The 17,770-nt window shown below is 42.0% G+C and overlaps 1 protein-coding gene across 8 annotated transcripts in view; it reads left to right on the top strand.

The window, feature by feature from the left end:
- The window catches only part of LOC124178064, a 133,968-nt gene extending 116,556 nt beyond the window's left edge, over positions 1-17,412 (top strand). For all 8 annotated transcript variants that reach the window (XM_046561160.1, XM_046561159.1, XM_046561163.1 and 5 more), the window contains 3 exons: positions 5,166-5,259; positions 13,056-13,326; positions 15,569-17,412. In XM_046561160.1, the coding sequence (XP_046417116.1) occupies positions 5,166-5,259; positions 13,056-13,326; positions 15,569-15,736 (533 nt within the window). In that variant the 3' untranslated portion in view covers positions 15,737-17,412. The remainder of the gene's footprint in view (positions 1-5,165; positions 5,260-13,055; positions 13,327-15,568) is intronic.
- The last annotated feature ends 358 nt before the right edge of the window (positions 17,413-17,770 follow it).

Below are 17,770 nucleotides of genomic sequence, written 5' to 3'. Positions count from 1 at the left end.
TTTGAAGAAACTGCCGAAAGGAGCAGAGCACAAAGATATCCTCTCATGACAGAAAGTTTTTTCTTGAAATTTCTCACTTGCATTGTCCCGCGCCGTCGTTGCTCAGGGGAAAATTGTCTGTAAAACGATACCAGGAACGACGATCCGCGCATCTCGAAATCGCGAAGAGCAGCAGCTGGCGTGAGCTGGTGCCAACCAGTTGCGGGTATACCAGAAATGGAATTTGGAGGAAAAACGTTCAATCCTCGGGCCGCTTATTTCGGGATAGTGCGAGCTCTTTTGTCCGTCGACAGATACCGTGCAATTAGTATTTTAGCGCAACGTTCAATACGATTATCGTAGGTGATCCATCATCTCGGTCGCGACTAATGTGGATGAAGATAAATTGATGATTGGTCGTTTCCTTTGTTGTTATTATTATTTTTTTTTCCTCGTCCATTATCACAATAGGCTGCCTATTTATACACGTGCCTGTGTATAAATCGAACAAGGAAAAAAAGCACGGGGCTCAAGTCGGGGATATTAGACAGCGTGAGCCGAATCTAGATCCGGTAATGAGAGCGAGCCGAGGACGCGTGCCTGCGAAATGAAACAAGTAATGACTCAAGTTGCGGTATAATTTAATCGGTTTAAAAGGCGGAAATCAAGCTGTGCATACAACTTTCGTTAGCCGCAAACAATACTTGACGTCGTGCGGATTCAACGACCCCGTTCGCAAAGTATAGCAGCAGCAGAATTATTATATATACGTGGAGGCAAATTCATGGCTTCCGGTCTCTCACGGTGTACGTATAACGAACAATTCGCAATTACCTACGAGACTGATTAAAAATCTATCGATCTCTGTCTCCGCAGTCAGGGTTACGGACAGGTAAACAATTTCGCCAACCTGTACGGATATGCGTGAATATATGCGCATGTATACGTACACAGGTAGCCGATGCATACAGCAATACGCGTATCGACCTCGACCCGACGTGCGTATCAACTCGCATACTATTCGCGAAATTGAATCGATTCCAGTCACCTAGGCATAAAACTTTCGCACGGCTCATTCATAATTTCTGTACATCGGCCTATTTATACCGCCTCAGGGGCGATAGGACAGTCGGCTAAACGTGCGAATAAACGTCCGTTACGGGCACTGCAACTGATATTGCGGTTGCGATTCGAACTGGTAGTTTATAATTAGCGAAAGTGCGTCGTAGTTCCTTCGCCGTCATATCAGGGAAATAAGAATATAAGCAGACGAGTAACGCCGTCGACGTGTTTTAAAGTCTCTTGACTTGGGGCCAGTGCACCCTGCACGTCGACGCGACGATAGAATTGGCCGGAGTCTCGAGGCGAAGAGGGTCGGATCTCGTATCTCACCTCTTGTCACACCTACGCTATATCGTCAAAGTAAACTTTTATGCGGCGGACTCGACTACATAGAAACTCCCAGCGCGCCACCCACGCCGATCCTTCGTTGCAGGCTCCTTTTTATCAACGCTCGAATAATTGCACATCTTGATTCGACCCGCGCTTGTTTACATCTCGGTCTTGTATCTTGCGAATTGCTTCAGGCTTCGCCTTTGCACTCGTAATAAGCCGTATGCGCGTTGCGAATCTGACCGGGCGAGTATTTTTGAAGTAAAAAACAACCTCGTCGAATTTCATTTTGAAAACTTGATATCACGTCTCCGTCTCAAACTGTAACGAGGCTGTGCAGGAAAAACTTGACTGTGCTTTTTGTATCTTTCTCTTCGTAGTTACTTCGCTGCGTATGTAGAAATTTTTACTACGTATTTCATTGGCACTTGTCTATACTTTGGAAGTAATAAGACAATCGTAATGTATAGACAGCGAATATGTTTATATACGTCGGTATAAATGAACAAGTTATTACGAACGTCGATTATAAGACGAAAATTAAAGATGAAAACGAGATGCAAAAATCTTACGCAATCTATATAGATTGTGAACTTACCGTAAGTCTATCGTGACAAGGGGTTTGAAGATTTTCTTAATACTGTATTCTACAAAATATTACGCCAGTTGGAATGCTCTTTCGATAAATAAGTAGAATTTCACGCTAGCGCTACATGGAAAAACATTCAAATAGAGCCCTTCTAGGACTACGAAGGACTCCTTGTATACCCACCTATGTGAAAATAGTCACGTAGTAAGAAATGTCTGCGAGACCACAGGAGATGCCTCACTTTTAACGAGTCGCGTCAAGTCCTTCAGATCACAAGACTCCTGCATCGCTTCTCGAGAGATATTGGCTCGGAACATTTCTTTTCAACTCATCGCAATACTTTGTCGAGACTAGGAAGCCCGAAATAAATGAGATGCCGAAATTTCAGGAAAAGTGTCTGTTGACCAATGTTTGTGACAAGGCATGATCATATTTTATGTCACTACCAGTCACTCGTTTGCAAGTAAATGAAATGTAAACCGGTTTTAACAGAGTCGGAGAAAATCCCGATCAGTTTCCTGTATTAATGTAATACTTTCAATATAAGAAATTTCCGAAATTTCTCAACACTTTTATAGTGATCAGCAGCCGCATTGGAATTTAATTTTAAACAATTACCAACCTTTGGCTAAGCTGCATCTTTTAGTTCCATTGAAGATTGAAACATTATTGCAGAATTTACTTTTTCACGCAAGCAAACAAAATTAAGAAATACCGAAAATGATGTCATTTACGTAATGATTATGAATCAAGGCGTCTTGCCGCGATTAAAATAATTTCGCAAACTGTTAAAGATTGAAAATAAAGCAAAATTATGAAGAATTAAATACTTTATCACGACGACGTAAGAAACGAAGAAAAAAAATTCAGCCAACATGTAGAGATTGGTAAGCTCGATTCCTATATGTGTAGTATGAAAAAAAAATTATCGTATTCATTCAACTGATTAAAACGTTCACGGGAAGCTATCGTCGCGAAAACGAGAAAAAAAAAAAAAAAAAACCTCCGTCCCATGCATGACTTGACGTAGTAAAACTTTTATCGCACAAGTGTTATTTCCAATGAAAGGAGTATTTTATACAGATGCATGTGTAATGTAAAATACAACTTAACGCGAGTAAAAATCAACGGCCGTGGATATTTGGCATAATAAATTTTTAACGAAGCTCAGTAGTTATACTCGCCCATGCTAATTGTAGCTTAAGGCTAAAAGGAAGATTTGCAGGAAATCTCGAGTGATCGTAATAATTCGTCCTCGATCAAGCTATTCCTGCAACTTTGTTTTACTCTTGTTGCGCAACAAAGATCCTCGGTTAGCGGGATCTACAGCTATGGTAACGATCGTCTGCCGTGTATATACGATTCTTCTATTATATTCTAATTTCCTTCCGCAAAGCTTATTCGTACAGCGGTGAACCGGGAACCGGGGATCTTATATTACTCACACGGGCCGAGCTGCGGTGGCATCTGGTCTTTGTTTGGATAGCGAGACCTACACGTGTAAATTTTGCTCTCACTCTCTCGCAAGCGCGTGCCCGACACGCTAAAGTCACATGGAATATATCAAAGGGTGTCGCTTTTCCCGCAGCTTTTCCATACGTGGAATATTACGCCGTAAGACTCGAGTGCCGGGTGGAGATTACACTTCGGGTCGATAAGTACCACGTTTTTTCGACTTCCGACTTCCCGGATCGGTTTTGCGATACGGGACGGAAAATTTCAGAAGAGACCGTGGTTCAGCGTCGAAACGAGATTTCGGTCGAGTCGAGGCTAACATAACGGCGAAAATAAAGTCCGCGAATCGATTACAGTTCGCACAAAGCCGACGGCCAAAACCTTGGCCGATCTAGTCATGCTAAAAAAGAAGAAAGGCGAAAAAAAAGAAAAGGTGAGAATAGCGGCGAAACTTTCCTCGTCTCTATAGCCCTGGCCAATAGCCGAGACTCGATGTGGGACACGGACGACTGGATCGGACTAGACGGTGAGCCGATCGTCTCACCGCGAACGGTGCGCTTGCGGATGCGCAAAAGGCGGCTAGATTTCACGGAGAGCGACTGAAAGAGGAAATTGATAAAAGTTCGCACGAGTGCCCGATCCGTGAGGTTCTCTCGGCTACGCGGAGAGAGCCGGCTGATCGCGAGCCTCGAATTCTGCGATCTCGAGGCGCGATCGAGGTTTCGCCTACACGCCACAGGCACGTGATCCGAGATCCTGGAACCGTTCGACCGGTCAGGTATAATCCGTCTAGAAGCGAGAGATCACGACTGGTGTGCGTGGATCATGCGTTTGTGTGACACACGTACGGTATAATGCTAGCCTCGCTGATATTGTCCTAAAAATATAATTAATACGTCTTCAAGCCTCATTTACTAGTATATTTCGCTTGTTCCTCAATACCTGGGTACGTGTGTACCAACAGACACTCAAGATTGAAACATGTGCGATTGTTCGTCGAGATATGTAAAATATACTGCCGCGGAAGATAAATCGGTTGGTAGAAATGTTCCTTATCTACAGTGACGTTAGAAAATAATCCAAACGTATCGACGTTCAATGGAATTCTCGAAGCAACGTCATCTCGATCACTCGAAATGAATTATCCATCATCAATCCTATATATAGTCGTGGATCGTACATCTGTTTCGTTTCTTCTTCGTTCACTTCGACTTGAAATTATAATATACCGCAATTCTTTGATAATCACGATGTTGGGAGCGAATTTCAGACGTATTTGACACTTCACGATTAACATCGTGAGTTTGACCGTCGGGAATGGACTGCATCCTTCACCGCCTGTTATACTTACCTTGCACGTTTCCTGTGATTTCTGTTTGGTCAATATTTAATTATTTAAATATTTACCGCGCGTTGAACGAACGTAGCGACTCGTGTATACTCGTTGGTAATAATTATTGTTCACAAAGAACGGTTTGGCTCGACACTTCTGGTTGAACTAGGCAAGCCTATGCGCGTTATATGTGACTTGTTCTTATAGCTCTGCAAAATTCAATCTAGTCAGCCCACTTTCCACGACCACGCAGTTCGCGCACTGCATCTAACTTGTAACATTCGTCGAGGTTAACGCTGCATTGTTCCAGATCGTGAAATGCCTGCGCAAATTTCACCAGCTAGGTTGACGAGAACTATTTATCGAAATGTGCACAATTTGCAGTGTTTAATTGAGGAATATTTCTGGTTGTTTCAGATCCAACGGTGGACAGCGTGTACATGATATGCGGAGTTCTGATCGCCATGGTCCTGGTCGGGGCTATCATCGTATTGCTCGCCGTGACGATCAGGTAAGTCCATCCGAGGTGTAATAACGACGTGCTCTTCTAACTACGATAAGTACGATCATTGTTTGGCTATCAGCTAACGCAACGAACACCTGGTGGCACTGTGCCAGCAAAGAAAAGAGGAAACGAGTTTACCAAAGCGGAGATACATGAACGATGTGTGGTTCACGTTATGAATATAGGTACATACGTGCGTAAAAAATTTTACCCACGTGTCAAATCTAGATTTATGGTTTATCTGTGTATATTTGAAAGTCAAGTTATTCCAGGAACATGGAGTAGCCGCTATGCGTGTAGGCAACATTCTTATTTCGAAAATTGTTCGATTCTTTTTCCTGCCTCTCGTTGCCAGTCCATTCACGATTGACTTCACGGAAAAAGCTCTGTGGCAAGTAGCTCGTGGTATTACCGGGAGATAGGAGGACACGACAGGCTATTGTAGCTGCAGCTGATAGTAAAACAATTCGTGATATGGCCGTATATTTTGTGCGATAACAGTCTTGTGAAATGTTACGAGATGAGGAGCGTGATTCAGTGCCTTCTCTTCCAGAGAGTTGAAACATATATACGCGCTTCGTACGAGTTGAGCAAAAATATGATAAAGTAGCTACGACTTCTTACCCTTATCTCAAACGTTTCATAATACTTTTCTCAAACTATCACGTTGTACGGTATTATCATACGCATGCGATGAGCTTCGTGAGACGAAAATTCTAAAACACTTAATACCCAAATAGCCGAGCATCTAAACTACTCATATCGATATGGTGAAACGAGAGTTGTAAATCAACAGATACTGGTACTGACGTCAATAGCGCACATGGTGGTTTACTAATAGCTGATAAGAGCGCTGTATTATATACTTAAATCACTGCAATTCAGCTCCATTTCACAAATTCTATGCATCCTCGGTCGTGGACAATCATTTGTCTTTGACTAAAAGAAGAGATATACGAATCGAACCTCGTCGGAAATATATTGCAGTAGATTTCCCACTACTACGTTATCGATTTTATTGACTACCCATATAAATTTTCCCACTTTCCTGAAAAATACTTACCTCACAATTAATATGTCATACTTACGGTTAACAATGAGTGAAGAAATCGAAACATTCTTTTTCTTTAATCTGCTTCTCGGTAGATAAAAAAAATAATAATTCATACTGGAATTGATTTCACATACATGCATAGCCTGATAGCCATATCACCATCCCATTTCTCCGTACTGCCAGTGCCATGGCCGAGAAGATGCGGTAGACCCCAGACGCATTAACGATAGGCGTGTCATTTGAACGCGGAAACCTGACACCGAGTCGCGCATTCGTATATCCCCAAGAAATTCATACGCGCACGTGATAACCGTCGGTTTCTTTTTTCTTTTCTTATATCATTTACTCTCTTCTTTCTTTCCTTTCGAATGCGAAGCGGTAGGTTGGCTCAAATAGTCAAATCAAGGAAGATGACAGCGCAGAAGCGGACTCTCTATTCATATGTGTAATAATAATTCGCGTCTAGATAGCAATAATGGAGAACAATACGCCGGACGGGTTTGAATTGGTTTGTGGGTCAATAAGTGGGTTAAGATCAATTAAGGGCAGTGCATGAGAGATCGCGCGTCTACACAAATTGACAATTAATTGCGACATATGTTTCGGTTGCACAAGTAAACGCGTCGATGTCGATGCAGAGGACACCGCACTCGTCTCGCTGCAGGGGTTGCTGGGTAGTCGGCGTGCACACATCTACCGTATACGTACACGCAAGTGTATGCATGACCACGGTTGCAAACCGACGTACGGATTCACTTGGAGTTTCTCCATCACGTGCAAGACGATTGAAATAAAATTTTCCTCGCATAACGTAGAACGCGTGACGAGTGACGAGCTCTGCGGGATAAGTGATATGCACCCAGTTTGAATGATATAATCGCTATCGATCACGCATACACGCATGAATCTTGGATTAATTTATCCTCGTGGAATTTACCGGCCTCACCTTGAGCTAAAAAATTTGTCAATTCCGACGAGTGCAATTAACATGAGTAAACGTACTACTCGTGATTCATTTCGCTTCTTCGTTAAACCGTTATTCGAATTCACCCGACTTACTCTCCGCGAATATAGCGCGTTTCAAAATCGTTTACGTCAAGCTCGTTTACCGCTTCTTTCTTTTCTTTGACTTTTTGCTTAAGCTCGTGCGTCGTGATCTCTGCGGGTATTACTGCAGTTAGTCGCATGTTGCGGGGTTAAATTCACATTATTTTGGATGATCATTTTATTGCTGCAACATATTTGTACAGCGTCATTTGTTCATATTTGCGCAAATACAATAACACGGCAAGGTCATGTCACGCTTGTACAAAAGCATGAAAAAAAGCAATTGAAAAACGTAAGATAAAATGTCGGTGATCGTTATTTTTCGCAACTTTCGTAGCTCACATTCACAGTCCCTGATATCTCGCTATGTATAATACGTTCATACGCGAAGTGCGAATTCATCTGGCCAATTGAGCATATTATATAATACACTGATTGCGTGCGAACAAATATGTCGATTCGCAATTGATCCAGAGTGTTAAGATTATGTACTCGGAGTAAATAATTACGTCCGCGCTGGTTAAATCCTTTCTAAATTTTGTCCAAAAACAGAAGAAAACTAATTTTGATTATCTGAATCTACGCACAAATTTCAACTGCGTGTAACTTTTTTTCTTCTCCGTTGTTCGCGGCTGTAATTGCCAAATCTATGTCTTGGAACAATTTACGCAAGGATGGGGAGAAATAAAACATATTTCGTAAAAACTTCTCGGACAGTTTTCAAGAATTCACAAACTGCCAGGTTCAGACGTTTTGGGTGGAAGAAAAATAAATCAAACTTTTGCAACAAAATCGCGTTAATCTCACACTGCACTGATTCAAGTAAGAAAACAATCTATCGAAAGAATATCCACCTCTGATGTTTTGTTTAACAGTTTTCAGACCATGACGCATTTTGAACGATGTGATGTCTACTCCGCCTGCGTGCATTAAATTCTAGTCGTATTATTATTATAATATATATAATCGCTGCTCATTTGAAACCATTTTCATGTTCACGTAATATTTAATCGGTTGCTTTTGCGCATTTCTCTCATCCCTCCGTTATTAAAGTTAATGCGAGTAGACATTGGAGCGGGCTGTTGATTGCAATCTCAAACAAACCCCAGCCGAACGAAACGCCCGGTAGTGCTCTCAAAAGTATGGAATAATTATTTTGCGCTACTTCGCAATTGGCACATATCGCAGCTAATTTGCCAGCTAGATTCGCACCGTTGTCCACAAACGAGTTGCAGGCGCGAGCAGCTATATTAGTAGCCTGGGAACTCTTCGTGCGAAGGCCTTCGTAACACAAACATAATAAATAGTTCTTCCCGCTGAATTTTACCACGTCACCGTTAGTGTATTCCAGGAAATTCTACTCGCTTATATATTTTTGTATCATATTAATTATCCACTACACCGAATTAACCTCGGTCGAAAATTTTTTTTCCATTTTTATGAAACGAAATTGATAAGTTTTTAGATAATTTACGTCATGAACAATTTTGTACACTAAACGAGTAAACGGAAATTTTTCATCAATGTAGCTCACGCTGGATCATTGCGCAAACATGTCTGATTAATAATATTTTTATCGCGATATTTTAGGATTCATTAATTGGTCAGTTGACTCCGATTTACGGAGATGAAATTGTGCGAAAAATTCATTATTCCTTGAAGCGGGTACCAGTCAATAAAATAAGCACCCTGCACGTTTGTACGATATGACTGTGCACCTGATAATAGAATCAATAATTTGGCTATAGATATTGTGATTATAGATCACCTACGATACACCGCACGTGACAATACTTCGTAATAATGTAAGAAGAACGTGAAAGCGACGAGACTTCATTCTTTACGGTAAACATCGAAATTACAAATTCAGTATCCTTATAGAGAGATCTGGCAAATACGACAGTTGCCATTGAAACTAAGTGCTCCCGACGCTCAGGAGACTATGCTGAAAAAATTCGCATGAAGATTAAATCGTTGAATAGTTTCCAACGCGACGGTTGTTCCTCCGGTATTACAAAAAAATTCCATTCAAAATTACCCAAGCTTCGCGTAACGAATAGAGACCGTTTCTTTCCTCCTATCACATAAACTCTGATAAAACTCCACGTGCGAATACTTTTTCAGAAATATTTGCTCTGCGGTTCAATTTATGAATTTGCATTTCATTTTAATCGTCTAACTCGGATACAGTGTTAAAAAACCGAAATTATTATAATACCATAAGTAAGGTTGAATGCCATCGAGACACACGCGTTCGCTTATCTTGCGAACTGGCTTTCCGTGTATAGGAGAAGCGAACGGAATTAATTCGGAGGGGATAAGTGTGGAATAATACCGATTTTAGAGTTTATCTACCGAATGAATGTCGTCAAACATTGGGTATACAAGTTATCCACTGACGTATGTCGCCATCTGCAAAACAATAATAGAAAGATAGTCAAAGTGTCGCGACTGGCTGCTATAACATGTTGACGTGTCACGGGTGGTACACTCATCAAGTGTGAGGTAAACTCAGCTAGAAGAACAATGAATTATCAATACATATCGGTGTGTAGAAATACAACACGTATACGAATTGTACGCCAAGTCGTTGGTTTTAAAATTGTGTCTGCTTTATTATCGGGCGGATGAAAAAACCTGGTCGCGTTTAACGCCGCTTATGCATCGTTATTGGGGAATTAAACAAACTGCGCCGAGTGTAATCGATGCAGGCGTAAAACTTACGCGTCTAAAAATAATGCATAGCAATAATGCAAACTGTATAGCTGGACGATACTACAGGCGCCATTGCAGTTGCTACAAATTGAAGGGGGTTAGAACAGCGTTCGATGCGTGGTGACTGAAGACCGACCCTATAAATGACCCCAAATAACCCCCAGCGAGTATCGAACACGTGGCACGTTCGGTTGTAACGTTATCTATAAGCTGCAGGCTTGCCAAAGAGTCGCGCTCGGAACGGTTCTTGTATAATTAGTGAAACGAACCGTCACGCTTCCGATACTTACTCAGCTTGATCGACTCTGTAAAATAATCTCGTTTCAGTGTTTCGCATAATCATTTTGTCACATCGAAGTTCCTGAACGTAGATCCCAAATTATATTCATCTATTAGATTGCTCCCGGTGTTCCCAGTCACCGTGTCATTATCCGAGGGACGTTTGTTCGTAACCGTTTGCACTTGCTAGCCAGATTTTAAGAATAATATCTTTTCACTGAGAGGAATATTTTAACCAGCAAGTCCAGACACTAATACGATAAACTATCAATCTCTAGACTTACGAAAATTGCGTCATCCGGCTTATAGATACTGTTAATTCGTTCATTACTCCACGACTATTATCGATAGCTCATGATCAATGGTCCGATGCGAGTTTCAGGTACTCGATATGTACCTTTGTTAACTCTGTGGATGATTTTATTTTGCTAAACTTAACGGTATATCGTTTTCGAAGATTAAGTACAATTTTGTGGGTGTGGTTGGGTTACACTAACTATAGACACTACTTTCCTTGCGAAAATTAAGTACCGTTTTAAACACAATTGACTCACGGGCTCTTAGAAAGTGGGTGTAAAACAAATACGGATACTTCGGGTTCGATCCGAGCACTCCGTCCAACCTCGGACGGCTGGCTAACCATAATGCCTAATCTTTATGGTTTGCTCATACCTAAATTGTACTCAGGTAGATATGGGGGTCCGAGCAATGGGTAACCTTCGCTGCGATGGGTATACACATAAGTGAAATAGAGAAAATAATGGAATACTAGATTGGTCACGGGCAACGAGGGTGGGTTACAGGCCGTGCGAGCGTGCTGTTTCCAGGTACAAGCCGACGACGAAGGGTTGCTCATGGGAACGCAGGGCCAGGGCGCCACCCACGCTAGACACAAAAGTAGACGAATTCAATTACCCAGGATTGAAAATAGACTAGGTATATAACCCGTATGTCTCCGACGGGCAGAACAGCTTTCGCGTTAACATGATGGAAGGGGAAAAAGAGAAAGATGATACAGTGTAAGAATAAATAAATTTCACCTGTCTAACGATATACGCTCTTTGCGGCCATGTTTGTCAAAAACTTATAGCTCAGTTTTCCTCGTTCATGGGAGTGTTTCTCAAGGGAGTTTCGACATTCGCAAGAAATGGATAGACTGGGGACAATCGCCCAACCACGTTACGCGCAGAATAAGCAAGACGAAAACGGGCGATGGAAATCATTAATTTCGATTTTTTAGCCGTTCGTATCTTTCCATTCATTTTCCGTGTAACAATCGTAAAACCAAAGCCACGCGGCGAGCACCGACTTTAACGCAGATTATTACCGCGGTCACTCGGTACCGTCAACGTTGCGGTTCATCCGTCGACTCTCAAGACGAACAAAGAGGAATCACGAATCACGAATGAAAATTTTAGTTCGGTTGCCGTACAGCAAATATGTGCGAAACTCAACGGTAAACTAAACAACTAATTGTCCATTTCTCTTTATTTCTCCCATGTGTGAAGGTGTGGAAAACTGAGCTGTTGCATACTTAGAAACCGTATTAATGCGACAGAAATATATGTCGCGATGATATTTTTCCCGGTTGAGAAAATTAAGATTTCCATACAGGCATATTCTTCGTATTGTTTCGTCATAACCGATTCTACGAAAGTTTAAATATTCCCGAAAGGTGACAGTTGGTAGTTGCGCGTTTGCGGAGTGGAGGACTGTCTGCGGCTGTCGACGGCCACGCAGGTCTGGGGAGAACCGTAGAATCATAATATGCTGTTTAAATCAGCACAGGCTCGCTCCGATTGGCGGGCCGAGGCTTATGCGGACCAATCGGAAATCGGTGGGGAGTGACGTCACGTTGAGCTTTATAAGCGCGCGCGCGCTGGGAATTCGCTCAGACCTCAGACTAGCTTTGAAATGAGCGCGGCGAGGCAGTTCTCGTTCGAGTATATCACTCGCCCGACAGCTAAAAGTTAACTTTAAACCTAAGGTTTAGAAAAAAAAACAAACCAACAAATAATAATAACAACACCGAAAAACCAAGGATATATAAAACTAGTCAATTCATTAACATGTGTGTATTGTAACTTAAAGTGAAATATTAGCGAATGTTGTACAGAGTGTATTTAATTTAGTATATTTATTAACGCCCACCGTAATCGACCAATGTTCTACGATCATACTTCTTCGTGTGTAAGAATTGAAAGTTCAGTGCTTGAAAATCGTTTCAAATCATTGTCTCGATTTTGATCATCGACTACGCCATTGTGTGTTGTGAACAGAGTAAGGCAATTTAGTCTTTGCAAAACGGGAATAAGATCGAAACAATAACAGAAAAACATTATAACATTGTACTTGTTACATCGTACGGAGTAAACCACCGTGCAAACGTCAACCCAAAGTCATAAGACATAGTTGAGTAAATCAGAAAGCGTAAACCTTCGGCTAAAGAGTTTGCGTAAAGGAAGAAAAAACGAATCGTCGAAAGACTGTTTGGGAGTATTAGGGAAAAATCAAGGATTTTCTCTCCGTCGTTGCTGTTGTTGTTTCATTTCCTGTATTAAAAGTAAGAATTCTCGACTTGTTCGAGGGTTCGCCATACCGGCCAAAAAATTCCTTCCAACATTCCGAAGAAACTCACGAAGCTCTACCTTAAATATAAAATGGTAGGGAGCAACGGGACGATGCTTGCAATACGTCTTGTTCGCAGCAAATTGCGGAAACGAGAGGATCACTCGAACACCGTGCATCCCGAACCAGCCGTTGTACAAACTGCGGCTGCGCCCGTTCCTGCATCCGCATCGCCGACGGCGAACGGAGCCCTTCAGTCCTGCGACGCAATGCCGCCGCACTGCACGGACCTCGGATCTTCCGCCGACCCGGAACTCACCTACGCCGGTCAATTTGTATGGCAATTTCCACCACCGTACCCTCCACCGCACACACCGCCGCCCCAGTACTCGCTGTACAGTAACGACCAGGTAAGCCTTCGAACGATTCAAATTTTACCCCAAAAAACCTCCGAGTTCCTTATTACCCTGTAACACTGAATCCCTAACTCCCTGATTACCCCAGAAAATGGAAAGTGCTGGTATCCACTTGTATTGATACGAAAGCGCGCAAGTCCCTACCGAACTTATCTCTAATGCGGTTCGGACCTCACGAGGTGGGGAATTTCGAAGTAGCGTTATTCGTACCGGATGTGGTCTAGCTTCTCTCGCTCTCTCTCTCTCTCTCTCTCTCTCTCTCTCTCTCTCTCTCTCTCTCTCTCTCTCTCTCTCTCTCTCTTCTTGCTCTGTCAATTGGGTACATTCGCAGTCACATAACGATATCTTGTTCGTCCGCGATTCGTTTTTTGAATTGGCGCACCGTTACAGCGGCGCCCTATTTGCGCAATCTGCGCAACTCAGCTTCGTTCGAAATGCCCGAATACTCGAGCCGGCGCCACTGTGACGACCTCGTTTTCACACAATAGAAAATAATGCCGTCTTTAAATTTATAACAAAAAAAAAAAAAAAAAAGAAAGGAAGAGTGGACGAGAAGTAAGTAAGACAGAGACCGCCTGCCGAACAAAAGTAGAACGTGGCATGTATATCTTCGAACGATGAAGGAGATCAGGTGAAAAAATAATCATCGTAGTCGCTGTGTTTACACATTAAAATCCGTCGGTCCGGAAATTCCTCGGTGGCTTGTATAGACGCACGCGGCTTCACGTTCGCAACAGTATTTCAGCGCCTGATTTCACGACTGGGGATATCCGGTTATTCCCAAAGAACGCGACTGTCGCCCGTACATTGAAAGCTGTATGTGACGAATCGTTCAAAAGGTAAAAAAGATACGAAACGTAGCCTTAGAATGCGTATCGTCTAGACACACGGTCTCTTGTACACCTTGTATAACACGTTGCACAGGTACGTCTTTTTCTCATGAAATAACGCTACCGCATATTAATAAATGATCTACGTTGGACGCGCGTGGTAGTAACTCTCGAATAATTTTATATCACAACGATAAAGTTCTTAAACATCATCGAGAATTACAACATTGCTCGGTGTATTTGCTCGTAACACATTTTCTCATTTCCTCCGTTATATCGTGTCTTGTGAAGACATAAAGTTGAAACGAAGTAAAGCAAGAGAGAGATGAAGAAGGAAAAAAAATACACACCGCTGCCTGATTATCCTGCTGTAGTGAGATTATAATTTAACGGTCAATATAATGAGTTGGTGGCGCTATCGACTTTGTTCACCAAGGACAATGACGCTGGCGCGTGCGCGAGTTATTTAGATATCGTGAGAGGTCGTGGCTAGAATGTCATTTTAAAAATTCTAAGCAGTCTACTCGTAGACGCTCACTACTAACCGTATTACGAAATGAGACGGAAAAAATTTCTTGAGTTCATTCAGTCACCCTTTCCAACCCGGCTGCACCTCGGTAAATTTCCTTGATAGCGATTGTAGGGCAACATTTTATAATATTCTCCAGGCTGTTCGGGCTGACGGCCAACGGTTGAAATTTAAATTTAGAGTGTGTGCGGCAATTCGATATTCTGCCAGACTTCGCGCAGCTGTCAACCCCCACCGAGAGAATATAAAATGATTCCGCCGCGCCGGTCGGATCCGTTCGCTTGCCTGCCTGCATTCCCTTGGCAGCTTCGAGGAATCGTTACTTACGTTCGTAAGAGAGTCGTCATAGAAACGCATAGCGTGTATAAATCCGAAACGTATAAGCTGTTTCGTAACGGTCCGAGAGTCTAGACCTCGTCTACTTGGCTGTAAATTCCGTCAAAATGAAACGGCGAGTGGCTGGCCGGTCGACGCGGCCAGTTCTCTTTCACCAACAGGCAACATATGCTATGTTTAGGCACGCGAGTTGGTATTTCTACACGCTTGACTCCGGTTATAGCGCGGGGGAGTACAAATCTGGTTACAAAACGCGGCACGCCGCGGACTGACGGTTCAGTGACAAAAATTACATCGTCGACAATCCCTAGGAATGTTTCCTCTCTCGATATTCTTTCTACAACAATGTACAGGTATATTTTAGTAGACTTTTACGCGCTCGTTTGATTTCAACGGATGTTGCGGCGGGCTGCGTTGCCACGAGGCTTGCGAAATCGGGTGACTGCGTAAGAACACTTTACCCTCATAATTTTTTCCCCAAATACGCGATCGACGGAAGTGGCGGTATGTTAACGGTGAAATCTCCTTTTTCTCATTCCAGGACACACTCGTACACGCACTACCTTCGGAGAGGGCCGGTTTTGCGAAAGGTTTTCGTAAGAACCTTGGCGGTCGCTGGCGACGCTTAGTGAAGAGAAAACCCGAGATGGAAACATGCTCCATTCCGCCAGAACTCAAGGATCAGCTTAAGACCATCTACGTCTATTGACCTCGAGACCTTCCTTGATATTACTTCCATTCAGTAATTAATGCTTTCCCATATCGTAAGATAGTTCATACTTCATACCGCATCTCGACGAAGGAAGGGTCGGTATGCCCGGGAACAAATCGCAACGAGGCTCAGGTCAAACCTCGGCCAAAAGACAAAGATTTAAGGAAAATATGTACGTATTTTGAAAGACAAGAGAGGCGTCAATGGGAGATGTGGGCAATGAAGCCCACGTAGCAGCACACATACCACGAAGTGTCTTATGCCCTTGTAACCAGCCCAAAGCTAGCATCGTTCTAGAGTGAGTCGAGACTTGAAGTCTGGAACGAAAGGTGATCAAAAAATGAATTTGTACAGAAACAACAATTTCTCAGATCTAGAATAACGATGGCAGCAATTGGCGAACATCTCGGTACTCTATATCCGTGTAAAAACTTCCATTCGAGTTATTTATTAATCAACTTGAGATATAGAGTTATCAATAAAAGTGCCTTTTTCAAACGGACAAATTTTCACCTTTATATGCACTCGTAGAAGCACAAAAGATGTTCAGAAGACAGAATGGCGCGATGGACTTGACGAGACTGAAACGTAAAGTGTACGACGACAAAACGAGGGTTGTACCCCGTAGCTTTTGAGTACGTTTTTACACGATAAAAAATTGAAATCACTATGTATGTATAGTATTATTCTGAATGCGACCTGCCCATGCCGTTCTGAGGCCGAGCAGCGCTATTACTTATGTAAATAAATGTATAAAGCAATAATTATAGTTTTTAATGAAACGCTGATGTTCCCAATATTGGTGTAAGAATGTCGCGTGTACACGTATTACGAAACTAATTAATTACTCGATTGATCATTCGAGTGATTAACTAATTAACGAATTGCTTGGGGTAAGCGGTCTCTAGGTAGCATGTTTAGAACTTCCTTGCCCTGGATTAAACAGTGTAGCATTTTACTATATAATTTGTACCATAGAACGATTTAAGACTATTATAACTATTACGACGGCTCATATTGAGCCCATAATTTAGAATGAATAACTACCACGGTGTTTTAGTTAAATTGTTGTTTTGTCTGATATCTCTATTTTACTTATTATAAGTTGATCGTTCGAATGTATTTTTGTTTCTGTATACGTATACACGCAAATTTACAAGCACTCTTATCCAATGCGAGCATTATTGCGTATACCTAATATACACCGATATAAATGCTCATATGAGAAAAAATCACGCAGCTAGACGATTCGCTGCATTAACCGACTTGCAGATCTTTTCAATTTTAACTCCATTTTTAAGCAACTTCTTATCGGATGCAGCGAATGTTTTGACAATCAAGGCTTTTGGTTTTTCTCTTCTCTGTCGATATTTTATCAAACGAGTCCCCTCGTCCCAGCACGCTCCACGTAACCTTTATTTTGAATTCTCTAAAACTCGTAATTCGCATAATGCTAGTAAGGCATAAGAGACCATACAGAACCAATAATGTCCCGACGTGTATACCTTCTTAATAAGGCAATTTTGTAATTCTAACAACAGCATGAGCTGCGTGCTCATGACCTAGTCACTTGTTTATATTGTCGGAAATCCTAGTATTAGAGAAATTCTACGCAGCTTGTTAACTATCGAATATCAGAATACAACAATATCAAATAAAATGTTCGAAACAGATAATGACTTATTAAACTACTTCTCGTCATCCTGTGAAACCAATCTTCTAATCTATACTTTATTCACTACAGCTCCAAGAAACTGCGAAAGGGAAATCTACTTGGTCAACACCAATTGAAACTTCATACCGGAGCTTTACCGGGTTCCATATTTCACATGGACTCATGAAACTACTTAGCGCCTGAGCGAATTTGCATTTCCGATAGGAAAATTGCAACAGTGACACACTTGATGCAGATTCTTGGAATAAGAATTATAGTGTGTAACAACTAAGGCGGCTAAGTTATGTATAGTTCGTATATATGGTATTGAAAACTTTAAAGTTGACGATTTTACAACAAACAATAATACAATTGAA

This window comes from Neodiprion fabricii, chromosome 3, assembly GCF_021155785.1.
Source record: "Neodiprion fabricii isolate iyNeoFabr1 chromosome 3, iyNeoFabr1.1, whole genome shotgun sequence".
NCBI lineage: Eukaryota > Metazoa > Arthropoda > Insecta > Hymenoptera > Diprionidae > Neodiprion > Neodiprion fabricii.
Note: the sequence above shows the minus strand (reverse complement) of the source record. Positions and strands in the feature narration are given on the sequence as shown.